General features: G+C 44.6%; 1 protein-coding gene across 3 annotated transcripts in view; it reads left to right on the top strand.

Annotated features, from left to right (window-relative positions):
• Positions 1-16,701, top strand: part of LOC126458314 (chromosome transmission fidelity protein 8 homolog) — a 175,271-nt gene extending 158,570 nt beyond the window's left edge. For all 3 annotated transcript variants that reach the window (XM_050095264.1, XM_050095265.1, XM_050095266.1), the window contains exon 3: positions 16,312-16,701. In XM_050095264.1, coding sequence (XP_049951221.1) covers positions 16,312-16,518 — 207 coding nt within the window. In that variant the 3' untranslated portion in view covers positions 16,519-16,701. The remainder of the gene's footprint in view (positions 1-16,311) is intronic.
• The last annotated feature ends 261 nt before the right edge of the window (positions 16,702-16,962 follow it).

The following is a 16,962-nucleotide window of genomic DNA, read 5'->3' as shown; positions in this document are numbered from 1 at the left end:
GAATTTATGGCAGAGCGCACATTTAGGGTGCGGGTGAACACTACTCTCTCCCGTACTTTCTCCCAAGAAAACGGGGTACCCCAGGGCTCCGTGCTGAGTGTTGTACTGTTTGCCATCGCCATTAATCCAATTATGGATTGTCTCCTTCCTGATGTCTCGGGCTCCCTCTTTGTGGACGATTTTGCGATCTACTACAGCTCTCAACGGACCAGCCTTCTTGAAAGACGTCTTCAAGGATGTCTCGATCGCCTCCACTCGTGGAGCATCGAAACCGGCTTCCGTTTCTCACCCAGTAAGACCGTTTGTGTAAATTTTTGGCGACGTAAGGAGTTTCTTCCGCCCTCCTTAAATCTAGGTCCTGTCAACCTTCCGTTTTCCGACGTCGCTAAATTCTTGGGTCTTATGTTTGACAGAAAACTGTGCTGGTCCTCCCACGTTTCCTATCTTTCGGCTCGCTGTCTGCGTTCGCTTAACGCCCTCCGTGTCCTGAATGGTACCTCTTGGGGAGCGGACCGAGTGGTCCTTCTCCGCCTCTATCGCGCCTTAGTGCGCTCGAAATTGGATTATGGAAGCATAGTCTACTCCTCTGCTCGGCCGTCTATTCTTCGGCGTCTCGACTCTATCCACCACCGTGGATTACGTTTAGTATCTGGAGCTTTTTACACCAGCCCTGTGGAAAGCCTTTATGCTGAGACTGCTGAACCTCCGCTGTCCAATAGGCGGGCAGTCCTTCTGAGTCGTTATGCTAGCCATCTGTCTTCCATGCCTGCTAATCCAGCGCATGACCTTTTTTTCGACGCCTCCTTTGATGTCGGGTATGCAGGCCGCTCCTCCTCCCTACTACCCCCGGGAGTCCGCTTCCGTCAACTGCTCCATTCTCTTTCCTTCCGCTTTCCTAAAACCTTCTTGACAACTTGGGGTACAGCACCGCCTTGGCTCCGTCCCCGGATCAACTTGCTCAGAGACCTATGTCAATTTCCCAAGGATGGTACCCCTACACTTGTTTACCGTCGGGCATTTGCTGCTCTATGTGCACAAATGTCGGATGCCACATTTATTTACACCGATGGCTCGAAAACATCGTTAGGTGTAGGGAGTGCCTATATTGTTGGCGACACCCCAAATAACTTTCGGCTTCCCGACCAGTGTTCGGTTTATACTGCGGAGCTTTACGCTGTTCTCCAGGCTGTCCACTACATCCGCCGCCATCAGCGGATACAGTACGTAATCTGCTCAGATTCTCTCAGCTCTCTCCTAAGTCTCCAAGCTCTTTACCCTGTGCACCCTCTGGTCCACCGGATTCAGGACTGTCTGCGATTGCTCCACCTGGGGGGCGTCTCAGTGGCGTTCCTCTGGCTCCCGGGACACGCTGGTATCTGTGGAAATGAGGCGGCCGATATAGCGGCCAAGGCTGCAGTCTCTCTTCCTCGGCCAGCTATTCAGTCTCTTCCGTTTACCGATCTACGGAGCGTTTTATGCCGCCAAGCTGCTCATTTATGGCATGCGCATTGGTCAACACTTCCCCACAATAAATTGCGGGAAGTGAAAGCCCTTCCTTGCGCTTGGACCTCTTCCTCCCGAACGCGTCGTCGGGAGGAGGTAATTTTAGCTCGACTCCGGATAGGGCACTGTCTTTTTAGTCATCGACATCTTTTAAGCGGTGATCCTCCCCCACTCTGTCCCCACTGCTCTCAGCTGTGGACGGTCAGACACCTTTTAATTGAATGCCCCTATTTTAATCCGTTACGCTCCCGTCTACAGCTATCGCCTGATCTATCGTCGATTTTAGCAGATGACACGCGCTCAGCTGACCGCGTTCTACAGTTTATTAATGACAGTGAAATGACGTCAGTCATTTGAAGCTTTTTTTTGGGGGACAACCAACCCCTTTCTATAGTGGATTTTTAAGCATTCCTTCTGCCTTTAGTTACTCAAATTTTATGATTTTGTTCCCATTGCTGCTGATTTTAAATTTCGTTTTTTTCCTGTTTTCTATGTCACGGGCTGGGCGCTAATGACCATAGAAGTTTTGCGCCCTAAAACCACAAACAAAAAAAAAAAAAAAAAAAAAAATCCACTGCAGATTTTTAACAGAGGTAAGATTGTACCGAATAAGTGCCCAGATATGTGAATAGCACAAAGGACCTAGTACATTGTCCTCGATGGCAGTTGTTTGTCAGAGATAAGGGTATTGTCAAGAGTGCTACAGGGAAATTATGTAATAGGACCATTATTATTCTCTGTATACGTAAATGATCTGATGGGCATGGTGAGCAGCAGTCTGCAGCTGTTTGCTGATGATGCTGTGGTGTATGGGAAGGTGATGTCACTGAGTGACTGTAGCATAATAAAAGATGAGTTGGGGAAAAAAAATCCCATGATGTTCGAAAACAGCAGTATTAGTGTGCCACATAATGTGGTCAGGTCGATTAAATATCTAGGCGTAACTCTGTTAAGCGATATGAAATGTGAAGAGCATGTAAGGATTGTAGTGAGGAAGGCGAATGCTTGACTCTGATTTAATGTGAGAGTTTTAGGAAATTGTGGTTCACATGTTAAGGAGACCACATTTAGAACATAAGTGCGATCCATTCTTGCCTACTGCGCAAGTGTTAGGGATCCCCACCAGGTCAGATTAAAAGAAGACATTGAAGTAACTCAGAGGTGGAATGCTAGATTTGTTCCTTGCATGTTCGATCAACACACAAATGTTACGGAGGTGCTTCATGAATTCAAATGTGAATCCTTGTAGGGAAGGCAATGTTCTTTTAGAGGAACACTGTTGAGAAAATTTAGAGATCTGGCATCTGAAGCTGGTTGTTAGAATACCCCTACTGCCACCAAATTACATTTTGCTTAAGGTTAATGTTCATTCATATCAGCTTCACGATCTGGACTCCTATCTGCATTCCTTCACAATCTCAACACCTTTCTCCCATCTGATTCACCTGGGTCTCCTCCACTCAACGTGTGACCTTCCTGGACATTGACCTCCACCTCTCTGACAGCTCCGTCCACACCTCTCTGCACATTAAACCTACTAACCACCAGCAGTACCTGCCTTTTGACAGCTGCCATTCCTTCCACATCAAAAAATCCCTCCCATATAGCATAGCCACCCATGGACACCACATCTGCAGTGACAACTCCCTTGTCCAGTATGCTGAAGGCCATTCCCTTGTCACCCAGTATGTCCCTGGACTGGAGCAACTGAACCATCTTCTTTGCCAGGGCTTTGATTATCTTTCATCCTGCCTTAAAATGGACTTTCCACCCAAGAACCTTCCCACCAGTCCTAAAATTGAGTTCCATTGTCCACCAAACCTACAGAACAACGTAGTTCATCTCTTTGCCACTGGGATCGTATGCCTGTGGCAGACCAAGGTCTCAATCCATGCATGCAAGACCTCATACTCTAGTCCTGTCACAGGCTTATCCTATCCCATCAGAGCCAGAGCAACTTGTGAAAGTAGCCATGTCATATACCAACTCTGCTGCACAAGTGCACAGCTTTTTATGTTCGTATGACTATCAAGCAGCTGTCCACCAGGATGAATGGCCTGCAGCCAAACCATTGTCAAGAACAAAGTTGACCATCCAGTGGCACAATGTGCAACAGCATGCTCAATTTCAATAGCTGCTTCACAACCCATGCCATCAGGATATTTCCTTTCACCACCAGCTTCTGTGAACTATGCAGATGAGAGTTGTCCTTACAACACATTTTCTGCTCCTATAAATGTTCTGGCATCACTCTCACGTAATCCACTGCCCCTCGCCCTCCACCCAACAGTTCCACTTCCTGCATTCTATTGCATTCTTCCAATTCATGTCCCACATTGCCTTCAGCTTGTGCTGTTTACCACCAGCCGATACAGGCCTGCCAGCCTGTATACCTGCTACCCGTCCCTCCATCATTCCTAGCCGGCAAACCGACTGCGTCAATCCGAGCCATCAGCCAACCTCAGTGCTTCTCCCTGTCTCCCACCTCCCTCTCCCTCTATCCACCACACACAGTCCACCTAGCTAAAAATAGTTTTGGCACTGTTACTCCAGCTAGCACCATGTAGGTACTTGTGTGTGTGTGTGTGTGTGTGTGTGTGAGAGAGAGAGAGAGAGAGAGAGAGAGAGAGAGAGAGAGAGAGAGAGAGAGGGGGGGGGGGGGGGTTCATTTTTCTGTGTGTACTTATCAAATATAATAATGGATGTCTCTAAAATATACCACTTTTAGCTCAATGCTTTGTGTAAATGCACAAGAGGAAACATTGACAATTTGAAATAGTACTTATATGACCAGGTGCATGGTGTATACTTTACACCGTAGCTGCAGTTCCACGAATAACTTATTATTGCTCTTGATCTTGTTGATGCTGAAATCGCTCTGACACAACTAAACAGAAGCTGAACAGTGCCTAGAAAGGTATCACCAGTGAGATCGGCTCAAGACTTGGCATTTTTCCAGTAAAGTGCAAAAGGTGACTCTGGTGTATAAAATACACTAACAAGCTCACCCTAGGTTTAATTGGCATTTTCTAGTGTCACTGCAAATGCTTCTGCACTGTGTGATGTTGTAGGTTGCTTCTTAATCTGATCATCTCTGCATTTTTGTCCTAGGACTTTTCTTAATTTTTTATCTTTTTTTAATACAGAATGTTTGGTATCTGCTTTCCTGTACAGAATTAATGGTCCTCAAACATAGGTATATTCTGGTTTAATGACAGTTATGTTTGTTTTGTGTCCTTTTTTTAGTTGTTGTTTTTCCATCAACATATTATGTGCAACTTTTCTTTTTCACTTCCATTAAAACACTTACGTAATGTTAAAGCAATGAGGACAGTAGAAACAAATTAATCGAAACTGTTGTTTGTTGTATTACACAGTGTGAACAGTCGCTTTCTGCCTCCAATTCTATACTTAAAAAGTTGGCTTTTTGCGAGTCATAATCGATTTTCAAACTAATAAAAGGGTGATTGCCTTACATGTGGTTTCTTTCTTCAGATTCTTACTTTTCTTTCTCGTCATACGTTTAAATGCAAGATTTCACTAGTAGCTCTCATAACTTTTTCTTTGCCTCTTTCCCCCAGTCATTTTCTTTCACATGTGTAAGCTGCTGAACTAGCAAAGATTAATTAACTAGATCTGAGTAGAGATGTTGAAAGACCAAATCCCATTTTGGGGCAGTAAAAGACTACACGGCGACAGTAAAAGTTTATATGGGACTCCGGAAATCCGGAGCGTAGTGAAGAAGAATTAAATGATCTGCTGAACGGAATGAACAGTCTAATGAGTACACAGTATGGTTTGAGAGTAAATCGGAGAAAGTAGTAGAAATGAGAACAGCGAGAAACTTAACATCAGGATTGATGGTCACGAAGTCAATGAAGTTAAGGAATTCTGCTACCTAGGCAGTAAAATAACCAATGACGGACGGAGCAAGGAGGACATCAACAGCAGACTCGCTATGGCGAAAAAGGCATTTCTGGCCAAGAGAAGTCTATTAATATCAAATACCGGCCTTAATTTGAGGAAGAAATTTCTGAGGGTGTACGTCTGGAGTACAGCATTGTTTGGTAGTGAAACATGGACTGTGGGAAAACCGGAACAGAAGAGAATCGAGGCATTTGAGATGTGGTGCTATAGATGAATGTTGAAAATTAGGTGGATTGATAAGGTAAAGAATGAGGAGGTTCTACGCAGAATATGTGGAAAACACTGATAAGGAGAAGGGACAGGATGATAGGACATCTGCTAAGACATGAGGGAATGACTTCCATGGTAGTAGAGGGAGCTGTAGAGGGCAAAAACTGTAGAGGAAGACAGAGATTGGAATACGTCAAGCAAATAATTGAGGACGTAGGTTGCAAGTGCTACTCTGAGATGAAGAGGTTAGCACAGGAAAGGAATTCGTGGCGGGCTGCATGAAACCAGTCAGTAGACTGATGACCAAAAAAAAAAGGCATTACATACCATGCGAATGTGGGAAAGCATATATTGGACAAAATATTTGCACAATTGAAGCAAGGTGCACATGAACACAAGTGGCGCACCGACCTCCAGTAGCCCACAAAAATCAGCAATTGCTGAACATTGCCTTGAAACTAACCACAAAATGAAATATGAAGACACACAAATTCTGCAAAACACATCCCATTATTGTAGCTGCGTACAAGCATGTTGTCGAAATGTGGCTACATGAGAACTTCATCAACAAGAATGATGGGTTTCAATTTAATCTAGTGTGGGCTCCAGCACTGGAAATTCACCAGATGCAGCGAAAACTGAACACCAAACATAGTGAAGTCCTTACACAGGGTCAGTGGACGGAGGAGACAAACTGGTATATATACTGCACCCACTGGCCCAGGAAGTCAGTCAACAGGAGTAACTTGATGATGATAATGGATGATTACACTTTATACTGTCGAAAATTCGTCCTACAATGAGCGATCAATCTGGCTGCATGTCCAAGAGACTTTCAGGCCATATGAGCTATTTCTACATGTCATTTCTACCATAGCTTGCCTGTACTAAACAGTAATCTCTCTCCTCAAGTGTCCTCACCCCCTCTGGCTCCAAACATCCTACTCCCACCAATTACAGAACTCACGGCGACAAAAGTTGCTGTGATCAAACAGCCAAATTTGAGCATGTTAAGTGATGAGGGAGAATGTATAAACAAGTCATTTTAACATGTGGTTGACGCATTTGGGATTGTGAATTCCAAATGGATGTACTATGCAGGAAAATACGGAAAAGAACGACAAACTATTGAGATTCTGCTGTATCATGTAGCTAATAGAACTTTATAGATTTTTGTTTCTAGATATTCAGATAATTGGCAGAAAGACGGACTAAGGAAGGATGATTTTAATTTTCGTTTGAACTTGTTTGATTTCCAAATTTCTTGCTTTGTTTGTTGAATAGCTTTACACCAGAGTACATAAATCCATTCTGAACCCAGAGTTGCCACAAATTCTGGAAATCAGGGAGGGAATTTCAAACGTGTTAGGGAAATCAACAGAATTTGAAGGAAAAAAAAACTGGAAAAACCTAGCTTTTGTCTCAGTAGATGAAATGGTTTGTTTACCGAGGCATCATGCATCATCATTGGCTGGGTGCAGTTGAGTATGTGAGCTGCTTGCCTACTCCGTCATTCTTATTGCTTCTTCCCTTTCTGCTGCTCCCCTCAGCTTTGTCAGTGCTGCCGCCACTTCTTGCTGCTAGCCTAGTAGCTGCCGACAAGAGGCAGGGGTGTGTGAGGAGAGGTTTGTTTGGATCTGGTTATCAGAGACTGTTAATGAAGTGGCCAGAGACAGCAGTCATGTGTGCACGAGTTGTCTGAATGAATGGTTGTGTGTGCTCTTGTGTTCTGACAAAGGCTATGGCCAAAAATTTAGTTGTGAGAGTGTGATTGTCTTTTATATGTGCCTGTCTGCGACTCGGCGATCATCTTCACAGTGAGTTGTTACCTGTCATCATTAGTATTGACTTTCAGAGCATTCACGCAAGTTATCTGTTGCATGGATTGATCACTGCGGTCTCATTTCGTCAACATGGTGTCTATGACTTGTAAATAGCTGGCTACACCAGTGGACTTCCATAACGGGCCAAAACCGCAGAACATTTCTGTGAGTATCTCTGACTGGGCCTGCCAATTTGAAGCCCATCATTTCCCACTAATGTGTAAGTCCTGCCCATTGGATCTAGTCTCACCGATCTGCCTGTAGGTGAGTTCTGTTTGTGTGTGGTGTAATGCGGCAGATTTTCTTGGTTTATCTGTGGACTCAGGACTGTGGTGCTCCTTGGCAGGCCAGAACCCACGGGCAATGGATTTCAGAAATTGTGACTGTCTCACCGCAAGAACATTGTACAGTGCGGCAGTTTGTAGACATTTTATTTATTCTAGTACATTTTGGCACTTCAATAAGAGAGAGAAAATAGTGGAGTCACTGGCAGTTTGTACACTGTGTACTCAAATATTTCGTGAAGGAAAAACCGCACAATACCTGTAAAATAATAGACATAACGCAGTGGGCAATAACTGAGAATAACAAACATAGTAGAACTAATATTTTATTCGCAGTCACCTATAGTGCTGGTTTACACAACTCTTCCATGCCTTATACACTTCTTTCAAGAGGCCTACTTTTTTTCTGAGGTTATTTCTGAAATCTGTCTTCCAATTCCAATGAAATATGTATTTTTGTCACAAAGTGTGTTTCGTTTTATTGAAATAAAATAACATCTGTGGTCTTAATGAAACACATAATATTTGACTTGCTTTCTCCATCTAAAAACAGATCATTTGAAAAGATGTTGATGATAAGATTTTTGCTCACATGTTAAGAAATATAGAAGTTCTTGCATTTTTTGCTAACTTACGTCTTTATTTAACCATGAGATGTCAAAATTTGTCCCCCCAGGGCGCCAACAGCTCTTTGGTGGGTACGTGAGTGGTGCACATGGATCCCTGAGCTATTGCAGCCTTCATGCTTTTCTGGACTGCTTCTCCTTCCATCTTCTCCTTCCCTGTCCTTCCTTTCCCTTTGTGCCCCTTCCATTCCTTGTCTTGGTGTTGTTCTTTATTTCGACCTGGCTATCCTCATGACTTTGCTTTGTCTTACGGTTTTGGTTGGTTGCTTTTCCTCCTTGTTTCTAGCTTTTCTTTTTTGGTTCCTCTCAGGTATTTGACCTCCTTCTCTAAATTTTAAATCTGTAGTGTGAGCCAGATGGGGAAGAACTCCCTCCTTCACGTCTTCGGCATGGATTCCTCTCCCCATCCTCCTCCTCTCCCACTCCCTTTTCCCCCTTCCCCTCCCTCCCCACCAAAGCCCTTTTACCTCTTTGCAAGGTCACCAGCTCAGTACCTAGTACATGTGGTGGGGCTGTTATGTACCCATCTGGCTGAGTGCCCCCCACCCCCCACGGTAGCACAGGAATCACATCACTGGTACCTGCAGGGTCTTGCCCACTCATTGCTAGTAGGATGCCTAAGGGATCCAGTGTTCTCAGATTGCTATACAACAATTCAAACAAATAACAGTAGTCGTTTTATTTCTATAAAGTAATTGACAATACTTAACTTTGGAGATATGTTGGTGTTACAACTAACATGCAGTGATAGTCGTCACTGTAGGCAAAGTATCTGCGGCGCGGTCCAGTTTCGTGTGCCATTGGCTGACCTTTCCTCACCTCCTTCTCTGGTCTTCATTTCGTTCGGCGTGTCCAGAAAGCCGCTAAGGACCATTGTGTAGACACTGGCACTTTCATCATGGCATTTCAGGGGTACCCTGCCTGAGAAGGTCGAGGTAATGGTGTACAGAAGCAATGTGAAACCATACATTCCACCTCCCATGCATTGCTTCCATTGCCTCATGATTGGCCACATGTCCTCGTGATGCGATGCCACTCCATCTGTGGTGACTGTGGCTGCCCTCTTCATGTGGGGAGCCCTTGCACCCCACTGCCTAACTATGTAAACTGCTCCGGTGTCCATTCTCCCCACTCACTGGAGTGCCCAGTGTACATGAAGGAAGAAATAACTCAGGAAATAAAGACCCTTGATCGTCTCAGCTACTTTGAAGCCTGGAAGAAATTTAACAGCATTCACCCTGTAAATCTGTAACGCCTTTCCCTCCTCACCCCTCCCCCTCACCACCATCCTCCCCCCCTTCTGTTTCCTCACTCTTGGTGGCTCCCATCCCTTCCCCTCCCAGAACTCCTCCTCCTCTTCCTCAGCCAGGGAAAACTTCCTCTTTTGGCTCCTGCTAGGGAGTGGGCTCCATCTTGGAACACCCCTCCCTGGCAATCGCAGGATAGAAAGCTCAGGCCGGAGGAGAGACCGCTCAGAGGGCCCCAAAGCTGCTCACTCTCTGTCCGATCCTGACATCGCTGCCGGCTGTTCCCGTACTGATAACGCCTCCTTCCTCGCTCCGATGGAGAAGAAGAAGCTGCGCAAGTCAAAGGATGATGCCTCCCCGGCTATCCAGAGGGCTTTGCCCCTCCACTTCATCCCGAATCAGACACAGTTTTTATGGATGTCACCCCATCCCCATTGGCGAAGGCCACTGACCACATGACTTGACCTCCCCTCCACTTCTTTATGACTCACCTGGGCTCTCATCCCACAATAATCCAGTGGAATTGCAATGGATATTATCCCCACCTTCCAGAAATATAATACATTGTTGCCTCCTACTTTTCGTTCTGTCTTGCTCCTCAAGAAACTCACTTTCGTGATGACCAAGCTTAAAGTTTCGTGTTATTGAGCATTCTCTCGGAACCGTGCCGGCCCCAGGATAGCTTTTGGAAGGGTCTGCACTTTGGTTCGCACCAATGTCATTAGCGACAGGGCCCTCTTCATACCAACCTGGAAGCGATAGCAGTTAGAATGCAGACTGCGGCAATGACCGTTTGCAATGTCTACCTCCCTCCAGGTAGGCCAGTTCCTCATGTTGAACAGCCTACCTTAATACAGCAACTCCTGCCCCTGCATCTCCTCCTTGAGGCTTCAGTGCACACCACTCCTGTGGGGGAATACCACTTCTGTTGGGTAGGTGTCTTGTACTTGACCAACTTACTACAGACTTTGAATAAAATAGAGGGAAACATTCCACATGGGAAAAATATATCTAAAAACAAAGATGATGTGACTTAACCAACGAAAGCGCTGGCAGGTCGATAGACACACAAACAAACACAAACACACACACAAAATTCAAGCTTTCGCAATTAACAGTTGCTTCATCAGGAAAGAGGGAAGGAGAGGGAAAGACGAAAGGATGTTGGTTTTAAGGGAGAGGGTAAGGAGTCATTCCAATCCCAGGAGCTGAAAGACTTACCTTAGGGGGGAAAAAAGGACAGGTATATACTCGCGTGCGCACGCGCGCGCACACACACACACACACACACACACACACACACACACACACACACACACACACACACACACACACACAGGCACAAGCAGACATTTGTAAAGGCAAAGAGTTAGGGCAGAGATGTCAGTCGAGACGGAAATACAGAGGCAAAGATGTTGTTGAAAGACAGGTGAGGTATGAGCGGCGGCAACTTGAAATTAGCGGAGGTTGAGGCCTGGCGGATAACGAGAAGAGAGGATATGCTGAAGGGCAAGTACCCATCTCCGGAGTTCTGACAGGTTGGTGTTAGTGGTAAGTATCCAGAAAACCCGGACGGTGTAACACTGTGCCAAGATATGTTGGTCGTGCACCAAGGCATGTTTAGCCACAGGGTGATCCTCATTACCAACAAACACTGTCTGCCTGTGTTCATTCATGCGAATGGACAGTTTGTTGCTGGTCATTCCCATAGACTGATTTCTCTCTCCTCAGTGACAGTTTCCCTACCCACTTCAGTGCCGCTCATGGAACCTTTACTGTTCTTGATCTCACAATCTCTTCCCCTGCTCTCTTGGCTTGCCAACATTGGTCACTCCCTGATGATCCCAGTGATTTTGTCATTCTCCTGCCGCTGCCAGGCAGACAGGACCCCACATTGGGCACTCCACAGGGCCAATTGGCCTTTTTGTACGTCTGCTGTGCACTTAGATACCTCTCTCTCAAACTGCATTGATGTGGTCATGCAGGGTATTTCTGCCACTATTCTTGGTGTTGCTGGCACTGCTGTCCCCCTATCCAAAGGTCCTGTGGCAATTGCTGTTTAGGACTGCCAACGGGTGCTGAAACGACTTAAACTACACCCTTCACTGACCAACCTCCTCACTTTTAAGTGTCTCCGTGCTAAGACTCGTTACCTTATTAAGTGGAGTAAAGGGGAATGTTGGAAGCACAATGTTTCCTCCCCGGGGACTTGTGGCTCTTCATCACAGGTTGGGTCCAAGCTCTGTAGCCTTCCGGCCCACCAGTGACAGTCGACTGTCCAGGGGCTTATTGTCCAAGGTGCTCTGGCTACTGATCCACTGGTCCTTGCAGAACACCTTGCGACACACTTTGCAACAGTATCGGCGTCCTCTTCCTATCCTGCCACTTTTCTCTCACAGAAACACAGAGCGGAACAGACATCCCTTCTGTTCCAACCCTTACCAAGCTGAATCCTATAATGAACCCTTCACTGAATGGGAATTCTTGCAGGCACATGACATGGCCCCAGGCCCAGATTCCATCCACAACTAGATGATCCAACACTTGGACATTACACAGAGGCCATATCTACTGAGGGTCTTCAACCATGTTTGCTTCATGGGTACCTCCTCCTCACAATAATGAGACAGTATAGTTATCCCTCTCCTTAAGCCTGGGAAGAACCCAACATCTCTCAACAGCTACTGCCCAAGTAAACTGACGAACGTACTTTGTAAACTGCTTGAGAGGGTGGTAGCTTCAGATTATGTTGGGTACTCGAATCTCGAGGTCTTTTCTCCCCATATCGGTGTGACTTCTGGGAAGGACAATCTCCAACTGACCATTTACTCAGATTTGAAACTGCAATCTGACTGGCTTTTACTAACAGTTGGCACCTTGTCACCGTTGTCTTTGACCTACATAAGGCATACGACATGGCTCGACGCCATCGCATTTTAGTTACCCTCCTTGATTGGGGCTTTCGCAACCCCCTTGCGATTTTTATTCATGATTTTTTTATCCCACCGGCTCTTCCGGGTTCCAGTTGGTACTTCACTCAGCGTCTCTCGGATTCAGGAGAATGGTATCTATATTAAGTGTCACACACTTCCTCATAGCCATCAGTGGGCTTGTAACCTTTGTTGGCCCTCAGGTTACCCCAGCATTGTATGTCGATGATTTTTACATCTGGTGCAGCTCCCACTCGGTAGTGTCTGCTGAGTGCCAACTACTAGACGCCATCCAATGGATCTCTGTGTGGGCTGTCTCACGTGGTTTCCAATTTTCTCCTTCCAAATCGTGGGTTATGCATTTTTGTCATCAGTTCATAGTACACCGTATTCTAGAACTTCATTTAGGTGACCAGCTTATAGATGTTACAGCACAGTTCTGTTTCTTGGGCCTTTTTTTTTGTGAAAAGTTCACGTGGCTAACCCATATTTGCCACCTGAAGGCTACATGCATGCAGAAGCTTAATGCTCTCTGCTTCCTGGCCCACACATCTTGAGGTGTGGACCATGCTATTCTTCTCCATCTTCACAATACTCTGATCTTGTCCAGACTAGATTATGGAGGTCAAGTTTATGGCTCAGTGGCTCCTTCCGCCCTGAAAATGCTTGATCCTGTTGGTTCCTTTCGCACTAGTCCCATTGACAGTCTCCTCACAGAAGTGGGGATTCTCCACTCTACAAATATGATGAAGCCAACTCCTGGTTTCTTATGCAATCGCCATTCGCAGATTCCCTGACCGTCCTGCATACCGTGTCATTTTTGCAAGCAAGGGACGTCTCCCTCCTGATCACTGCCCACGGGTGGGATAGCCGGTTGGAATGCATCTCACTTCCCTCTGTTCAGGATCTCCATCTCTATTCCCTGAAATGCGTACTGTGTATTTCCTCTCTGACCCCCTCCTTGGATGGTGCTGAGACCACGGATTAGGACCAACCTATTCCAGTGTCCTAAGGTCTCTGTTGCCCCTATGGTCTTCTGGCCTTTAGTACATTCCATCCTGGCAGAGTTCTAGGGTGCTATTGTCTTCTACACTGATGGTTCTAAGAAGATAGATAAAGTGGGATACACTTTCACGTCTCCTACTGGCTTAGAACACCATTTATTGCTGGAATCATGTAGTGTGTTAACAGCAGAGCTGCTAGCTGTTACCAAGACCCTCCATTTTGTTACTCAGGCCTCCCTCCACAGTTTTTAATATGTACTGACACATTTAGCAGCCTGCTGCTCTCATCATCTTTTGGTCTCTGCTTTCCATGACCTTCTCTCCTTCCTTGGCCATGCTGCCTGCTCAGTTATCTTTCTCTGAGTCCCAAGTAATGTCGGTATCCCAGGGAATGAACGGGCTGACTGTGTGGCTAGATAAGCTGATACTCGCGCTCCATTCCTTTTCGTAACTCCAGCTGTGGATACGCATATCTATGTCACATCTCTCTTTGTACAAAACTGGAATGACATTTGGTGTTAAACTGCTCTTAGTAGTAAACTCCGCACAATCAAGGCGACTGCTGCGCTTTCGTGCTCTTCGTTCCCCTCTTCTCGGAAGGGGTCCACGTCTTTAAGCCGTCTACGTGTTGGCCATACCAGGCTCACCCACTGTGTCCTCCTGTGTAACGAACCACCCCAACAATATGGTTGGGGAGCCAGATTGGTGATATCCCACATTGGTAGAATGTCCCCTTCGTGCTAAGTATAGTCCTCCTTAATTTCAGTATTAGCAGATATTTCATGGATGATTGAACGGTCCTCAGTTTCCTCTGTGAAAGTGGTTATTTCCGGGTATAAGGTTTTGCTTTACTCCTGGAGCAGAGGCAGTGTGATTGTGATTGGGAACTCTCTTCACCTTTCCTCTGTCTGGGACCCTGTGACCACTCCGCCATGGAAAGATCATTCTTTTTATCCATTTTTAGATTTGGTCTAACCTTCTATGCCTTTTACTGTGTGTGTTTTAACTTCTTTGTTTTATCGTTTGACTTCTCTGAGTGGATCCATCCACTTCTAGCTGACCCGCTTTCCTCTGTGAGTAACTTTGAAGTTGTGGGACTGATGGTCTTGCTGTTTGGCTCCATAAACCCTCTCAATTCATCAATAACTGTCAAAATTTGTCAGGGAGAAATGCTAAAATGTGTCTATAAATCATGGAATTTTGCTTGGAGAAACTAGTGGCAACCCTGGAACGTCAACAAGGAGACAGAGTATGTATGAAAATTGTTTGTGTGTCTTACATTGTGACCTTGACAGTTCAAGTGAACTGACTTTCACTACCTGTGGGGGAAAAATGGATTAAATGTATTAGGAAATGACTGTAAGAATTCTAAGAGCCTCTGCAAGATGTACACAATGTTCTTATTGCTCAACTCTGCTAAATAAACTCCCTTTTTGCTTGAAGTTTTCTGCCCTATAGGACAACAAGGAGTAAAAACATGCAAAAATAAGCCAACACACATGTCTTTAGGTCAACACAATGATTGGTGGATTCAGCTGTTTGCTTGTGTTGGCTCCACTTAATTTTTTATCCATTTGGATCTTACAAAATTTCACATAGCATGTTAGTGTATCACCTGGTGCATAATATGAGACTTAGTGGACCTAAAACTGTTGGCTATGAGCCACTTGTAGGCATCTACTAATAAAATACCAACAGCCATTGTTTTGGTTTTATTTGTTGTCAACCAGTTTCGGCATTACTTTATGTCATCTTCAGGCCTTCATATATCGAGTAACCCTTGTGTCGTGAAATGCAGCAATGTTAACTGGTATTGTGAAGATCTTTTTTTTTCCCACGGGCATGTGCACTCCTTGCACAGTTGTCAGCAACTTGAGCGCACGTGCTCATGAGGGAGGGGGGACTTAACGATACCAGTTGACTTTACTGCATTGGTTCCTAACATGAGGGTTACTTGATGTATGCAGGCCAGAAATGACGTAATGTAATACCGAAACTGGTTGCCTAAAAAATAAAACCAAAATAACGATTGTTGGTATTTTATTCTTGGAAATAGACCAGCCAAAGTCCTGCCCTCCGTACATAGGCTGGAGCTACATTTACTTGTAAGCATGTCCAGCCTGTGTTGTCATTCAGCACCCTCCCTCTTTCTCCTCCTGGCAAACATACCTGAACCAATTTCTTTCACTTTCCGAGAAGGATCCTATACTTCTACTGAAGTCTAGCAGTGCTATTAACAGTGTGTTTCTCTGTCAGTATTATATTTGAGTACTGTCATTTTCCTTAACATATTTTCAAAATTCCAACTATATCCCTATACTAATGAAAATATTGTGAAAAGGATAGATTGCTACTCACCATATACTCAGACAGGCACAACAAAATGACCGTCAAACAGATAAGCTTTGAGCCAAAAAAAATTTTTTTTTATTTTCACTGTGGTTTTCATTTCGCAACTAGTGGGCCTTACTTTCCGAAGAGCCCTTGTATAATGAACAGTCTAAATCCTTGCACTCATTGTACACTTTTGTGGGTTTAGGTTTGTAATTTTAACAGCCGTCATAAATTGTATTCTCATGTTTATGATTAAAACTTTGGATTTACATTCTTGGTAGTTTAATGGGCATTAGGCCAGGTCTAAGGCATGGTTTTGTGTCTTGTGCCTAGCACACGAAGTCTATACAAATAAAATGACCAAGAATTTAAATACCAGCTGTGAAAGCCTGCTTTGTATGACTCTGATTTTTTTTAATACAGGGAGCCCCTGTTCTAATAGTTGGCCACCATATCCTTTACGGCAAGGAACAAGCACTGGAGAAACCATTTATTGTGGCAGAGCGTGTCAGGCACAAGTCAGAAGATAGCACCAGAACAGAGTACCTTGTGCGTGCTGTTGTAAAAAGAAAACTTCTCTTCAAGTCACGCCCAAAACCCATTATTGCAACAGTAAATAAATCTGTTTGAACGTTATGAAGAATGGTTTGAAATGTGTTGACTGTATATTTTATTTTGTGTGTACCATATGTTGTGTAGATTATTTAATACGCCCTCCCAACCCTTACGTACAGAACTGTCTCTAAAGTTTTTTGATAGTACATGTTGTAAATATTTTGAAGAAAACTACAATAAACATGATAAAAATTAAAAGGAGTGTTTATCATTATCCATTGTTTTATTCAGTAACTTTCTAAAGCAAATTTTATTTATCTTGATGGACTTCAGTCGTTGAAAAATGCCAATGTCATCTTATGCAGTTGCAGATACATCTGTAAATATATGTTACATATGTGATATGATTACAGAACCATCAACATAAATGCTGGTAGAACTTAAAGGTATCAAATTACTTAATATCTGCATATTTGTATTCAATAATAAGAAATTAAATTTCAATATGAATGTATTTCA

The sequence above is a fragment of the Schistocerca serialis genome, chromosome 2 (assembly GCF_023864345.2).
Source record: "Schistocerca serialis cubense isolate TAMUIC-IGC-003099 chromosome 2, iqSchSeri2.2, whole genome shotgun sequence".
NCBI lineage: Eukaryota > Metazoa > Arthropoda > Insecta > Orthoptera > Acrididae > Schistocerca > Schistocerca serialis.
Note: the sequence above shows the minus strand (reverse complement) of the source record. Positions and strands in the feature narration are given on the sequence as shown.